At 43.1% G+C, this 13,981-nt stretch overlaps 1 protein-coding gene across 4 annotated transcripts in view; it reads right to left on the reverse strand.

Moving 5' to 3' along the window:
• Window positions 1-13,194, reverse strand: part of CARF (calcium responsive transcription factor) — a 32,237-nt gene extending 19,043 nt beyond the window's left edge. The window contains exons 1-7 of one of the 4 annotated variants that reach the window (XM_053362250.1): window positions 13,111-13,194; window positions 8,864-8,982; window positions 6,504-6,728; window positions 4,702-4,819; window positions 3,896-4,022; window positions 3,432-3,516; window positions 952-1,141 (exon numbers count right to left, since the gene is read on the reverse strand). In XM_053362250.1, coding sequence (XP_053218225.1) covers window positions 952-1,141; window positions 3,432-3,516; window positions 3,896-4,022; window positions 4,702-4,819; window positions 6,504-6,728; window positions 8,864-8,971 — 853 coding nt within the window. In that variant the 5' untranslated portion in view covers window positions 8,972-8,982; window positions 13,111-13,194. Of the gene's footprint in view, window positions 1-951; window positions 1,142-3,431; window positions 3,517-3,895; window positions 4,023-4,701; window positions 4,820-6,503; window positions 6,729-8,863; window positions 10,018-10,561; window positions 10,988-13,110 lie in introns of those variants that run through there. The other 3 variants (XM_053362242.1, XM_053362265.1, XM_053362258.1) reach the window with 3 other exon arrangements.
• Between the last annotated feature and the right edge of the window lie 787 nt (window positions 13,195-13,981).

Consider the following 13,981-nt stretch of genomic DNA (forward strand, 5'->3'; position numbering starts at 1 on the left):
GCGGGTGGACTGTTTCAGGTAGTGCAGTGCCTGCGGGAGCCCAAACCACCGCATCAATCCCAGAAGAGATGCATGGCTCGGGCGCGCTGCAGGCCCCTTGGTGAGTGCCACCTGGCATTTTGTCAACCCCACCCCCGTGGTGACACCTGGGTGGCCTGCCCCCACCACACACGCTTCCTCCGCCCCTGCTGAAGTGGGGTAGAGCAACTGCCTCGGGCAGCAGAAGCGCAAGGGGCAGCACCTCTGCAGATACCTTGCCCACCTGCACCGCTGGAGAACCAGTGCTCGCAGAAGCACCCGTTTCCGTTGAGATTTTATGAGATCTCACAGAAAGTTGAGAGATCTTGTAAACCACACGAGAGCTCACAGGAAACCAGCGCCACCTCTCCGCTGGCGGTGGCGGCAGCTGACAGTAAGCACATTCCTGTTTCGCCTCAGGCGGCAAAACAAGACACACCGCACCTGACCGGGAGCTCACTAAATGCACGGGCTAGTCCTAAGACTTTGTTAAAAACAAATGATTTAATAATTTAACACTGCTAGAGAGCAAGAGACGTGTGTGTTCCATGACAGTAAAGTTTTCATAGGTAAAAAAAAAAAATGTATGGCCCGTGCACACTATTTATTTGAAGATGGCATAACTGTTTATTTCATCACAATTGTATGCATATAAAGGCAACTCCATAGTGGCTTCCAAACATGCGATGGAGATTATATCTGTGGTAGAAAAGGGTTCTGTGAAGAGTTCTAAATGACATTTTTCCTCAAAAGACTAGAACACAGGTACCAACGCACAAGCACACAGCAGAATATGAGTGAAAACCATTATAACGTAGGCACTGAGACTTTTCCCTTTGTGACCTTTCACAATACCTATAGATATTCTGCAAAGCAAAATGAAGCACAGTCTCTTTCATAAATGTGAAAACCATTAAGAAGAACGAAAGTTACCAGCATTGACAAAAGGGATCCCATCAAATGGAACATATTGTGATTTCCACATCAGCCTCGTGGCAGGTTTAGCTGGGCTTGGAGACTGGCGCGTTCCCCACACGCTGTGTGTTTGCTGCTTGTGCACTGTTAGAATATTCTCTAATTCTGCTTCGCTTGAACAATAGCCACGGTATGAATCCCCAATTTTCTGCATGAAGAGGAGGTGAAGTAATAGGATTTATTCATCAACTAAAATGCTATTTGGAGTTCAGGAAGTCAGTATCATCACGAGATGCCTGTGGCAATCCGGTGTGTTATCTGCAGGAGGCAGAATTTCCCCAAGAGTTTCTTCCCTTCCCAATTTTCCTGAGTTTAAGATGCAGTTTCTGGGTTTATTTGTTGCAAACAGTGTTAAACATTTTATGTTTTGCCAGAACTCCATGTTCCCCCTTTAACTGTACAGTCATACCTCGGGGTAAATATTTTCGGGGTGAATATTTTCGGGTTGCGCTCCGTGGCGACCCGGAAGTAACAGAGCGCGTTACTTCCGGGTTTTGCCGCTCGCACATGCGCAGACGCTCAAAATGACGTCACGCGCATGCGCGGAAGCAGCGAATAACGACCCGCGCAGGTGCAGATTGTGTTCACTTTAGGATGCGAACGGGGCTCCGGAACGGATCCCGTTCGCATCCAGAGATACCACTGTATATGAGTGAAAGCTCAGTGTCAAGTGTGGGTAAAATGCTATTTTGGAAAGCAATGCTTTGCATTTCTGCCGACTTTTACTGCTGTACATGATTCTAAAGAGAAATGTCTGCTGAGCAGTGTGCACCATCTCCAATAATTCTCCTTATATACCTATTTAATGTCAAACACCCAAAACACTATTTTAAAAACACAGGCAAGTGCATAAAGCAGTTTCAATATTATATGGGGTAACAGCCAAACAGAAAACTCCTGGGAAAATTGTGTGCTATTGTAACAAGTTATCAGATCAGTCTAAGTACAGTAGTACCTCGGGTTATGAACCTAATTCGTTCTGGAGGTCCGTTCTTAACCCGAAGCCGTTCTTAACCTGAGGTGCGCTTTCACTAATGGGGCCTCCCGCTGCCGCCGGAGCGTGATTTCCGTTCTCATCCTGGGGCAAAGTTCTCAACCCGAGGCACTACTTCTGGGTTAGCGGAGTTTGTAACCCAAAGTGTTTGTAACCTGAGGTACCACTGTATTTTAAAAGTATGCAAGCTAAAGGTTATGGTCATCACCCAAGAAAGATGTAAATATTATGTTGTCAGCTGTTCTATGGCCTTTTGGCGAAGGGCAGTATACAGTGGTACCTCCGTTTGTGGACGAGATCCGTTCCGGAGCTCCGGTCGGATCCTGAGGTTTTCACTACCAGGTGCCTGTTCTGCGCATGTGCGTGGCACGGTAGAGCGCATCTGCGCATGCGCGCGTGGGGAAACCTGAAAAAATACTTCTGGGTTTGCCACGTTTCCATCCTGAAGTTTACGTAACCAGAGAGTTACGTAACGCGAGGTACTACTGTATGTCTATAATTTTCTGAATAAAACCAAAACAAATGAACTGCTCGGGAGTTTAAGGCAGTTTAGAAGATGACTCGTGGTAGCAAAGCCTTGCCATAAACAGTGTATTCATCAGATGAAGGGCTTGACTGCAAGGCAATCCCTCTCTGCTTGTTGCATTTCATGAAAGATACTAGTGAAAAACTTACGCAACCTACCTTTTCCAGAGACCAATTACAATTACTTTCCCACTTTTGACTAAGTTGCTAGGGCCATTTGCCGTATTTTTTGCTCTATAGGACGCACCGGACCATAGGAGGGGGAGAACAGGGGGGGGGGAATTCTCCCCCTCTCTGCTCAGCGCCCCTTCAGCAAAGTGGCAGGAGAAATGGAGCCCCTTCCATTTCTCCTCCCGCTTCGCTGAAGGGACGCTGCGCAGAGAGGGAAAACTGTGCAGCACCTCTCCAGCGAAGCGAAGCCTAGAGAGCAAGAGGGATTGGTGTGCACCAACCTGTCTCGCTCTCCAGCCTTCAAGTGGCTATCTGCAAGCTTTCAGAGCACAGCGGGAACTCCTGCTGCGCTCTGAAGGCTTGCAGATAGCCGCCTGAAGCCTCCAGAGCGCAGTGGGAGTTCCGAAAGCAACGCGAAACCTCCGGAGCACGGGGGGAGCTCTCCCTCTGTGCTTCGAAGGCTTCGCGTTGCTATCACTGAAACCAAGGAGCCTGCATTTGCTCCATAGGACACACACACATTTCCCCTTACTTTTTGAAGGGAGAAAAGTGTGTCCTATAGAGCGAAAAATACGGTACATTCCATGACATCCACTTAAATCCCCCTCTGGCTACCACTAGACTGCCTTGGCTCCGAACAAACTACAAGACAGTTTAACTGACGAACGTCAAGTAACTAAGAAGTGTAGCCACCTCCGATACTAGTTTTTGAGATTAATACTTTGCTCAGTTGTTGTTTTTAGCTCACCTCACAGTTCCTGAGACGGCGAGCCCAGGTAGGTGTGTTTGAGGACAACGGTTGAGGGGAAACTGGAAAAGTGTCTTCCAATAACCTGAACAATAAATGCAAAATGGGATATAGAGTCAAAACAAATCCATGCAAATAAACACGTAATTGCAGATTTAGACGATGTTGCTATATTAAGGACAGAAGCAGATTCCTTTCGCTTCTTGTGGTTAACATTTGTAAGGCAGTATTTGCAATACTTCAAAAAATATTTAAAAAGCTATCATTCAAAGCAACAACCTACTCTTTCACTTTATTGCTGCAAGCCTTCAGGGACAAGATGGTTTAGGAATCTCCTATGTCAATCATTAGAAAGCAACCTGTGACCATTTCATAGAGGAAGTTCAGCTAAAATACTGACAATGGGAAAAACTGCAGAACTTCACAGTCTGTCTGAGAAGAGATTTCCTCATCTTCTGACCTACCTGGTGGCTGTTGCTTTGGACACCGTAAGAGAAGCTTGAGGGTGAAGGATGTATCTGCTTGTACCGTCTGCAACAGCAGCCACTGCAACAGTTCGCAAACTCCCACCATTTCTCTCTTCTGAAGCATCTTAGGAAAAAGATGGGGGAGGGGACACACCTCCCTCTTTAATAAGTGCATAGAGAACCAAGAAAGTGCAATTCAGAAAACTGGTGAGCAATTAGCAAGCAGCAGCCTGAGACTGAAATGTGAATCTGTCTCTGCCAGACCTGGAAACCTCCTAGAATGGAGAGGCCCTGTTCTGATAGAGCTAAGGGCACAGCTTTCAGAATGTGCTTTTCCATAACCACCACAAGCTCAGCTAAAAGTTGGTATAGCAACGCCGCCGAGAATAAAAGAGGGGCTCAATCTTGCTTGTGTATGTTTGCGAAATTCTACATTTCCTGTTCTCAAGTCAAATAAATCTTGAGTCAAAGGAAGAAAAGGAAAGAACCTATTCCAGTGTGCTACAGGTACAATATATAGTCCGTACTTTGCACCTAGCAGCTGTGACCTTTGCAAACAGCAGCACACTGTCTGCTGTTAAGGAACATCTCAAGAAAAAGCCTGTGAAAAGCCTACCTCTTCATATTCCAAGTTTACAATTAAAATTATTAATTCTGAGTGTGAAATACTGTACAATTACACAATGAAGGTGTATGTCTTGGCACCAGAATTCACAAATTGAATGTTAAATGCTAGTAGCATGTTGTACTGATTTCAGTGGAACTTGCTTCCACATAGTCTGTTGGGACACGATGTACCTTACCCTGAGAACTGGTGACATCCAGAAGTTGACCTTGGGGAATAATCACTTGTGCCATTCCCGGCTGAGAAGGAATAACGTGCAGCACTTGCCCATTTTCAGACTGGCTGGCAACTATCATCTTTGAAGGAAACAAAGAAATGGTATAATGAATATTGTATTGATCTTTATTACGGCCATTGGCCCATCACACGACAGTTTCCCATACCAACATAATGTACTTAAACCTCCAAATTTAAAACCGCCAAAACTTACAAAAAACAGACAAGAACCAAAGCAAAACAAAAACAAAAGACCAACATCATACATTACAATAAATTTGTAACATAAACATCGCCCTCTACTCATAAATTAGTAGAAGACATCAATGGTGATATCACCTAATTACATCCTAAAACATAGATCATAGTTTAAAGGGATTATCCGAGCCGCACAGGAGTCCGTTTCTCTTCTTTAGGGATAGGACGCTGATCAAGAATCTGGCAACCATGAGTGATCTTAGGGGGTCATCATCATTTAATAGATATCTCAGTTTGGCTTCATTCGTATCATCGGCAATTCCCTTTAGATATTGAGCAAGAAACTTGCTCCTGGCCGATGAGTGAAAAGCACAATCAAGAATTATGTGATGCAACGATTCCGGTGCCCCACAATTACAATCACATAAGAGCGATATGCGTCCATTGGAGAATCTATTTCTCAGCACGTTCGATGGGAAGGTGTTGAATCTTGCCTTTACAGAGGCATATCTATGAGCCGAAGAAGTTAAGGAATTCAAATAGTTTGGGAGCCTTAAGAGGGGTAATAAACCAAGGTTTAGAGGTGAGCAGGTACCATTGCCCAAGACCATTTTCTGCTGCAAGTCCATCTCCTCTAGTTTACAGGTTACTGTTCTTTTAGCTGGAACTATATCCTGCTCTAGTAATTTGGATGGGGAGATTCCCATTGCCGTAATTTTCAGTTGTAAATTTTTTACCCATGGGCTCTGGAAATCATCTCTCCACATACATTGTATCAAGTACAAGTTTGGGAGATTGTGCCATAGAGATAACCAGTGACAAAGTATGTGCTTCCACAGAGCGTTTTCCAGGGATACAATATTAAGTTCCATGCGTAGCGCTGTATTACTTACACAGTTGGGCAGTTTCAATATCCCTCTTAAAAACTGATTTTGAATAACCTCTAGGTGGTATAATGAATATCATATAATATTTGAGAGATAGATTTATACCAATAAACTTCAAGCCAATCTGAAATTATTCATCTCTGTTTTATAGAAAAATCAGAAACCACTGAGATCTACGTTTGAATTTAAGCAGAGAGACTCAAGTTCTTACTGATAAGATCCACATATTGATGGAATTCCCCCTGCCCCAGATATATAATAATAATAATAAAAATAAAAATAAAAATAAAAATAAATTTTATTTATCCCCCACCCTCTCCAGCCAAGACCGGGCTCAGGCCAGCTAACAACCAATAATAAAAACAAGTTGATTAAAATACAACTTAAAAAACAAGATTAAAATATAACATTAACATTATTTCAAGGTTCCCTTAACATAGGGATTCGACAAAGCCACAACACACTTAATCCACATATCTGTTTATGAAGTACAGAAGACTAATGTGTTATTAAGGCTGGCAATTAAAAAAAATATTCAGTTGATTCGTCATCTGCTATTTAGTCAACAAAACATAACGCAGATCAGGGCATTATTACATTTCAACACAGGGTTCCTTTTTCAAATACATTGGAGGGAAAACTAAACAAACAAAAACTGCCCTAAGATGTATTTACTCACCATGTGAGTGCTGGACCCCTCTGAGGATTGTACTTCATAAAGGGGATGGCCACTCTGGTGTACAAGTTGAAACCCTTCTGCTGAAAAAGGGAGCGTCTGGGACAGCTGCACTTGTGCATTCAGTGACTGAGAGACATCTTCCAAAATGGGCGCTGTGATGGGCAGGACTGCTTGAGGAACATTTGGCCCAAAGGATGGGTCCCCGGTTTCCACGTATGCTAGATGCTGTCATACAGAATATAATTGACATCTTTCCAATCATTTCTTTTTTTAAAATCTTCGGAATAGCAAATGGTACCTTAGTACCAAGGTGACCAGTGAGGCAATTTTCTACTCAAACCTGAGTTTTCTGGCTGAAAACTATGGCCAGAAAAGCCACCTCGATTGGACTGCCATCATGCCTCATGTATCATCTGGGCTCCTTGAATCCCTGAGGCAAAAGCTTTGGGACATTTCACATAGCAACCTGCGATCTCGATCTCACCTGTGGCCCGGTAGCAGCAGGAATCCAATACAGTGGTACCTCGGGTTAAGTACTTAATTTGTTCCGGAGGTCCGTTCTTAACCTGCAACCGTTCTTAACCTGAAGCACCACTTTAGCTAATGGGGCCTCCTGCTGTCGCTGCGCCGCCAGAGCACGATTTCTGTTCTCATCCTGAAGCAAAGTTCTTAACTCGAGGTAATATTTCTGGGTTAGCGGAGTCTGTAACCTGAAACGTATGTAAGCTGAAGCGTATGTAACCCAAGGTACCACTGTATGGGTACAACTTTCAGATACCCTCATATCTTAGGAACGTGTCTGTACCAACCTATCGGCATTTATTTACCAAAGCCAAACTAAATGTATTTCCTTTGGAAGTGCTAAATGGTAGACTGAGAGGCATCACTTATCAGAATAGGCTTTGTTCATGTTCTCAGGATGGCGATTGCATGAAGCATATCTCACTGTATTGTGGGCAGTACAAGCAAGCAAGAGACCAACTGATCAAACTCCTACTGGCAAATCTGCCAGGAAAATCTGAAGCCTCCCATATTAAATATCTTTAGGATGATAGGTCCAATGATATTGCACTGGCCGTGGCAAAGTTTGTTCCGGAAGTCAAAAGAAGCAAAGATCATCAAGCTCGAGACAAAACAAAATGACCGCCTTCGTTTCTCTCTCTTTTCTGGTTGGCTGTCTATTTTGTTCTGAAATTGTTCTATGGGTCTTTGGACTGCAATAAAGATTATTATATACTCAAACCACACCCACCCGCCAGCTGATGTCACTTTGTCTTAGCAACAAACACGGGTGGCGCTGTGGGTTAAACCACAGAGCGTAGGAGTTAGGGACGCGGGTGGCACTCTGGGTTAAACCACAGAGCCTAGGACTTGCCGATCAGAAGGTCGGCAGTTCGAATCCCCGCCATGGGGTGAGCTCCCGTTGCTCGGTCCCTGCTCCTGCCAACCTAGCAGTTCGAAAGCACGTCAAATTGCAAGTAGATAAATAGGTACCACTCCGGCGGGAAGGTAAACGGCGTTTCTGTGTGCTGCTCTGGTTCGCCAGAAGCGGCTTAGTCATGCTAGCCACATGACCCGGCAGCTGTACACCCGCTCCCTTGGCAAATAATGCGAGATGAGCGCCGCAACCCCAGAGTCGGTCACGACTGGACCTAATGGTCAGGGGTCCCTTTACCTTTACCTTTGGGACCGCAAAGCACTCGACATTACCGACAAATTTGGCCTGCGAGGTCAATTCACACAGGGTTGCCAAATTTTGAGCAGTAAATAAGAGGACACATTTGCCAACTTCTACTTTTAACTATGGAACGCTGTAATGACTCTACGCATGAAAAAGACCTGGAAAAAGAGGGCATATGGCAACCCTACGAAAGTTAAAGCCATGGTTTTCCCAGTAGTGATGTATGGAAGTGAGAGCTGGACCATAAAGAAGGCTGATCACCGAATAATTGATGCTTTTGAATTATGGTGCTGGAGGAGACTCTTGAGAGTCCCATGGACTGTAAGAAGATCAAACCTCTCCATTCTTAAGGAAATCAGCCCTGAGTGCTCACTGGAAGGACAGATCCTGAAGCTGAGGCTCCAATACTTTGGCCACCTCATGAGAAGAGAAGACTCCCTGGAAAAGACCCTGATGTTGGGAAAGATGGAGGGCACAAGGAGAAGGGGACGACAGAGGACGAGATGGTTGGACAGTGTTCTCGAAGCTACAAACATGAGTCTGACCAAACTGCGGGAGGCAGTGGAAGACAGGAGTGCGTGGCGTGCTTTGGTCCATGGGGTCACGAAGAGTCGGACACGACTAAACGACTAAACAACAACAACAACGAAAGTTAACAAATATATGACTGATCATTTACCTGGAATACTTGGTCTTCAGTTTCCACCTCTTCAGTATTATTAGAGTTGACCAATAAGTCACTAGCTCTCTCCATACTGGCTGCATGTTCAACTCCATTTTCTTCCATTACAGAACAGACTACAAAAGAAATATTTAGAATCTGAACCCTGGTATTCTGTCATAGTACAGTCTAATTTCCTCTGGCATTTCCTCCTTTCTAGGTAGATTTCACATTTCAGAGACCAATACCTATTTTCATTTGAATTAGTGGTTAACATTGGAATCCTACATCAAGCACTAAGACCTGTTGCACTCTGAAGGATTTATTTTTTTAGTAGATTTGTGTACGATTGTGTTGCAAACCCTCTTTGGCATTCCCAAGGCTAAAATACTTTTCATCCTTCATAAAACAGAACTTTCTGACATAATTAAGCAGCTTCCATGTTATTAGAATCTCAAGATAATGCTATGATGGATTAGCAAGAAAGCATACACTGGAACTGTAAGAATTTCTATTCTTTTTAAAAGTTTCTGGTCCTCAGGACTGCTGCAATAAATTTGGCAGCAAGATGGCCAAAAAACCCCCAATAATCAATCAGAAACAATTTTGGATGTAGTTTGCAAGTCTCTGAGATCCAATTACTTTACTACTTACAATTGGAAAATATAAATATTTGGGGAAGTTGCATTAGAGTAATGTACAGTACGCATTTAGGATACCAACTACATTGATTTATTTTTAAAATCTGAGTTCCAGTCTCTAGAAAAAATATGTGTTTTGAAGCAAGCCAAACAATCCATCTGTGGCAGGACAACCTTTTACTGTCACATCCTATTTCTGACAATTATAAATATTTGCAGTTATGTGTGTGCATCCAATTGGCAGTATTGGGGTCCAATCCAAACCCTAGCAGTCGTGCAACGAACGGCTTTTCTTTCCCCCACCCCCCAAAAACCAAATTATTATAAATCTTCCAAGAGGTTGAACATACCCTGTGAAAAAAAACAAAAAAGGGTGAGATTGGGCGAGGAGAGCAGCAACAGCCTTAAGATGGGGAACAACAAGCCAACCCCTTGCCAACCACTTTAAAAGATGGGCAGGGTAGAATTAAGAAATGATTTAAAAATTATTATTAAAAGTCTTGAGGCACCTTAAAGACTAATCAGATTTAAACACTAACCATGAATGGTAAAATGCACATTTACTAGAAGAATGTAAGAGGGACATTTAAGGGACGCGGGTGGCGCTGTGGTCTAAACCACAGAGCCTAAGGCTTGCCGATCAGAAGGTCGGCGGTTCGAATCCCCGCAACGGGGTGAGCTCCTGTTGCTCGGTCCCTGCTCCTGACAACCTAGCAGTTCGAAAGCACGTCAAAGTGCAAATAGATAAATAGGGACCACTCTGGCGGGAAGGTAAACGGCGTTTCCGTGCGCTGCTCTGGTTCGCCAGAAGTGGCTTAGTCATGCTGGCCACATGACCCAGAAGCTGTACGCCAGCTCCCTCGGCCAATAAAGCGAGATGAGCGCCGCAACCCCAGAGTCAGTCACGACTGGACCTAATGGTCAGGGGTCCCTTTACCTTTACCTTACTTTCAGCAAACTGTCCACAGTTGCACCACTGAAAGTTGCAACAGGCTTTTCAGAACTGGCTGCTTTCAATGAAAGGGCCTTTTTCAATTGCAATTATTTCATATGCTTGCAAACAGATTTTACGTACCTCCATACTTTTAACTCCAACGTTTAATTGTGTGTGTGGGGGGGGGGTTAAATGGCTGTTTCCCCTTCTCCCCTGAAGTTTTAAGCAGTTCTTATCTGTAAGCCGCCTTGAGCATCAGGGGAAAAGGCAGGGTACAAATGAATATTTTTTTATTGTGCTTTTAATTCTGTTGGGAGCTGCCCAGAGCGGCTGGGGAAACCCAGCCAGATGGGCAAGGTATACATAATTTAATTAATTAATAATGCTATATCAGCATCATCTTAGATTGGCTTGAGCCACGTACAAATGTGATCTTAGGTACCACAAACCACAGATACGAAAAGCCTGTGAGTTGCACTCAGTTCAGCTCTTTAGGTAAAAGTACAGGACTAGGGCATTAAAAAAACATTGCTGCCTCTCCCCCCCCCCTTTTTTTTAGGGGAGCGCATGGTCGAGGGGCATTTTATTCTCAAGAGTTGTGGCTTAGTCTTGCAGTAAAATTAAAGCTTACTGGAAAGTGATATATAATGAATTGAAAAAGATTTTTAAAACAACGTTTTTAAGAACAAAAAACAGAAGCCTTCCTTTTGGGAACTACAGGGACAGAACTACCCAAACTGTATAGAAATTTATTCATGTATTCAACTACAGTACAACGGCAAGAATGTTACTTGCCCAAAAATGGAAATAAGTAGTCCCAGTGAAAGAAAAATGGATACAAAAAATTATGGAATATGCAGAAATGGTGAAACATACTGGAAGAAGAAGAGATCAAGATAACAACCTTTTTATAAAACAATGGAAATGCATTATCGGATATTTACAAACAAACTGTAAAACAGCTAAGAACATGGGCAGGACCATTGTTAACAGCCTGCAGTTTTATAAGGGGACATATTTAAAATAGATGAACAAATGTGCAGATTAAGTTAACTTAGGATAAAAGAATGGAAATGGTTCATGGAATATTTACAAACGAACTGTAAAACAGATTAAGAACATGGGCAGGACTATTGTAATAACATACAGTTTTTATAAGAGTATATATTTAAAGCAGATGAATAAATGCACAAGTTACCATACTTTTCTCTGTATAAGACTAATTTTTTTTACTAAAAATAATGTTAAAAAGAGGGGGTAGTCTTCTATACGGGGGGGGCAATCTCTTCCCCCCATTTTCTTAATTTTGAGTTCCCCAAAATAGGGGGCATCTTATATACTGGGGGCCAGGAATAGCGCATTAAAAACCCATTGCTGCCTCTTCCCCCCCATTTTTTTAGGGGAGCACATGGTTGAGGGGCATTTTATTCTCAAGAGTTGCGGCTTAGTCTTGTGGTAAAGTTAAAGCAGAAAAATACACTAAGTTAATTTAGGGTGTGCAGAAAATATTTTTAAAAAATAAATGTAAGGAGCCTAGGAAAGAGAGGGAAGGAAGCCGAGTTTGGAAATGTCAACACGGTTGTAAAGTTACTGAAATGGATAAAACTGAAAGTCACTAATAAATAATAATAATGATAATAATGATGATGATGATGATGATGGAGTCTTGTCGTGGCTTTTGCCCACACAACAAGCTGAGATGGGGGGGGGGAATTTGTCGACACGATTGTAAAGTTATTGAAATGGATAAAACTGAAAGTCACTAATAATAATAATAATAATAATAATAATAACAACAACAATAATGGAGTCGTGGCTTTTGCCCACACAACAAGCTGAGATGGGGGGGGGGATTTGTCGACACGATTATAAAGTTATTGAAATGGATAAAACTGAAAGTCACTAATAATAATAATAATAATAATAATAATAATAATAATAATGGAGTCGAGGCTTTTGCCCACACAACAAGCTGAGATGGGGGGGGGGGGAATTTGTCGACACAATTGTAAAGTTATTGAAATGGATAAAACTGGAAGACCCTAATAAATAATATTAATAATAATAATGATGATGGAGTTGAGGCTTTTGCCCACACAACAAACTGAGCTGGGCGGGGGCACTTGTCGACATGATTGTAAAGTTATTGAAATGGATAAAACTGAAAGTCACTAATAATAATAATAATAATAATAATAATAATAATAATGGAGTCGTGGCTTTTGCCCACACAACAAGCTGAGCTGAGGGGGGGGATTTGTCGACACGATTATAAAGTTATTGGAATAGATAAAACTGAAAGACCCTAATAAATAATATTAATAATAATAATGATGATGATGATGGAGTCGAGGCTTTTGCCCACACAACAAGCTGAGCTGAGGGGAGGGAATTTGGGGGGGGGGAATTTGTGGGGGGGAGGGGGCGTCCCTCCACCAGAGAATTAAGCCCCAATTTGGGGTGTGGGGGCTGGAGCCCCTCCCCCTGCCAGGCAGAAACAGTCCCCCTCCCTCTTTCCCTGAGGAGGAGGAGGAGGTGGGCAGGGCGGGCCAGGGCGCGCGGCAGCGTGAGTGACGCGACCGGCGACTGCCGCGCGCCCGAGCCCAGCCAGGGGGGTGGGGAGGGGGGAAGAGGGAGGCGGAGGGGAGGGGAGGGAGGAGGAGGGAAAATTCAGAACGAGTCTACTCAACCTCGTCTTGGGCACCGCCGTGGGAGACCGCCCGTACGGCGCAGGCGCAGCAGCACGTACGCGCCGCGCCCACCAGGCCGCCGCAAGCGAAGGCGAAGGCGTTTTTTTTTTGCGAAGGGCGCCAACGGGGCACCGTAGAAAACCCGGAAGTACGTACTGGAGTATCCACGTGTTTGTGTGGGTTTTTTTCAGAAAGGGGGAGAGGGTTCGCCGATGGGTGCTTTTATTTTTATTTTTCCCCAGAATAATTTTTTATTATTTCTTATTTATTTATTATTATTAAATTATTTATTATTTCCTTTAAATAATCTTCTTTCATCAGTCTTTTTCCATACAATTACAGTATTTTCCCTTTGGCTCTGCCTAGTCTTGACTTCCCTCCCTCCCTCCAGTTGCTGTATTTATCACATTTTTATCGCGTACATTGTTTTTACATCTCTACTACTTTACGTTGAAGGTGCTTTTTTTAAAAAGGGTTTCCGTACGCTCAGGTGTGCCCAGTTCTGCAGAGGTTCGGAATGGCAATGAATGCTCTTTTGCGGGCTGTTATTAAAATGGAAACGTTGCCATATTTTTATTTACAACATTGTGTATGCGCAGACACGCATCTTGGAAGGTGGAGGTGTTATGAGTTTGTTTCTTTTTTGTTCCTATTATGAACTTTATGTTGTGTTTTTATGCTGTGAACTGCCCTGAGATCATTAAAGGGCAGTATTAAATAAACATTTCATACATATACACATAGATATTTGGGTAGTATAAAAATAACTCATATATAGGGAGAGAGAGAGAAATAATAGATATAGATATATATGAGTTTTATTTTTATATTACGCAACTTCCTTCAACTCAGATGGGCATAAATAGGAATA

Source organism: Podarcis raffonei, chromosome 1, assembly GCF_027172205.1.
Source record: "Podarcis raffonei isolate rPodRaf1 chromosome 1, rPodRaf1.pri, whole genome shotgun sequence".
Classification (NCBI taxonomy): domain Eukaryota; kingdom Metazoa; phylum Chordata; class Lepidosauria; order Squamata; family Lacertidae; genus Podarcis; species Podarcis raffonei.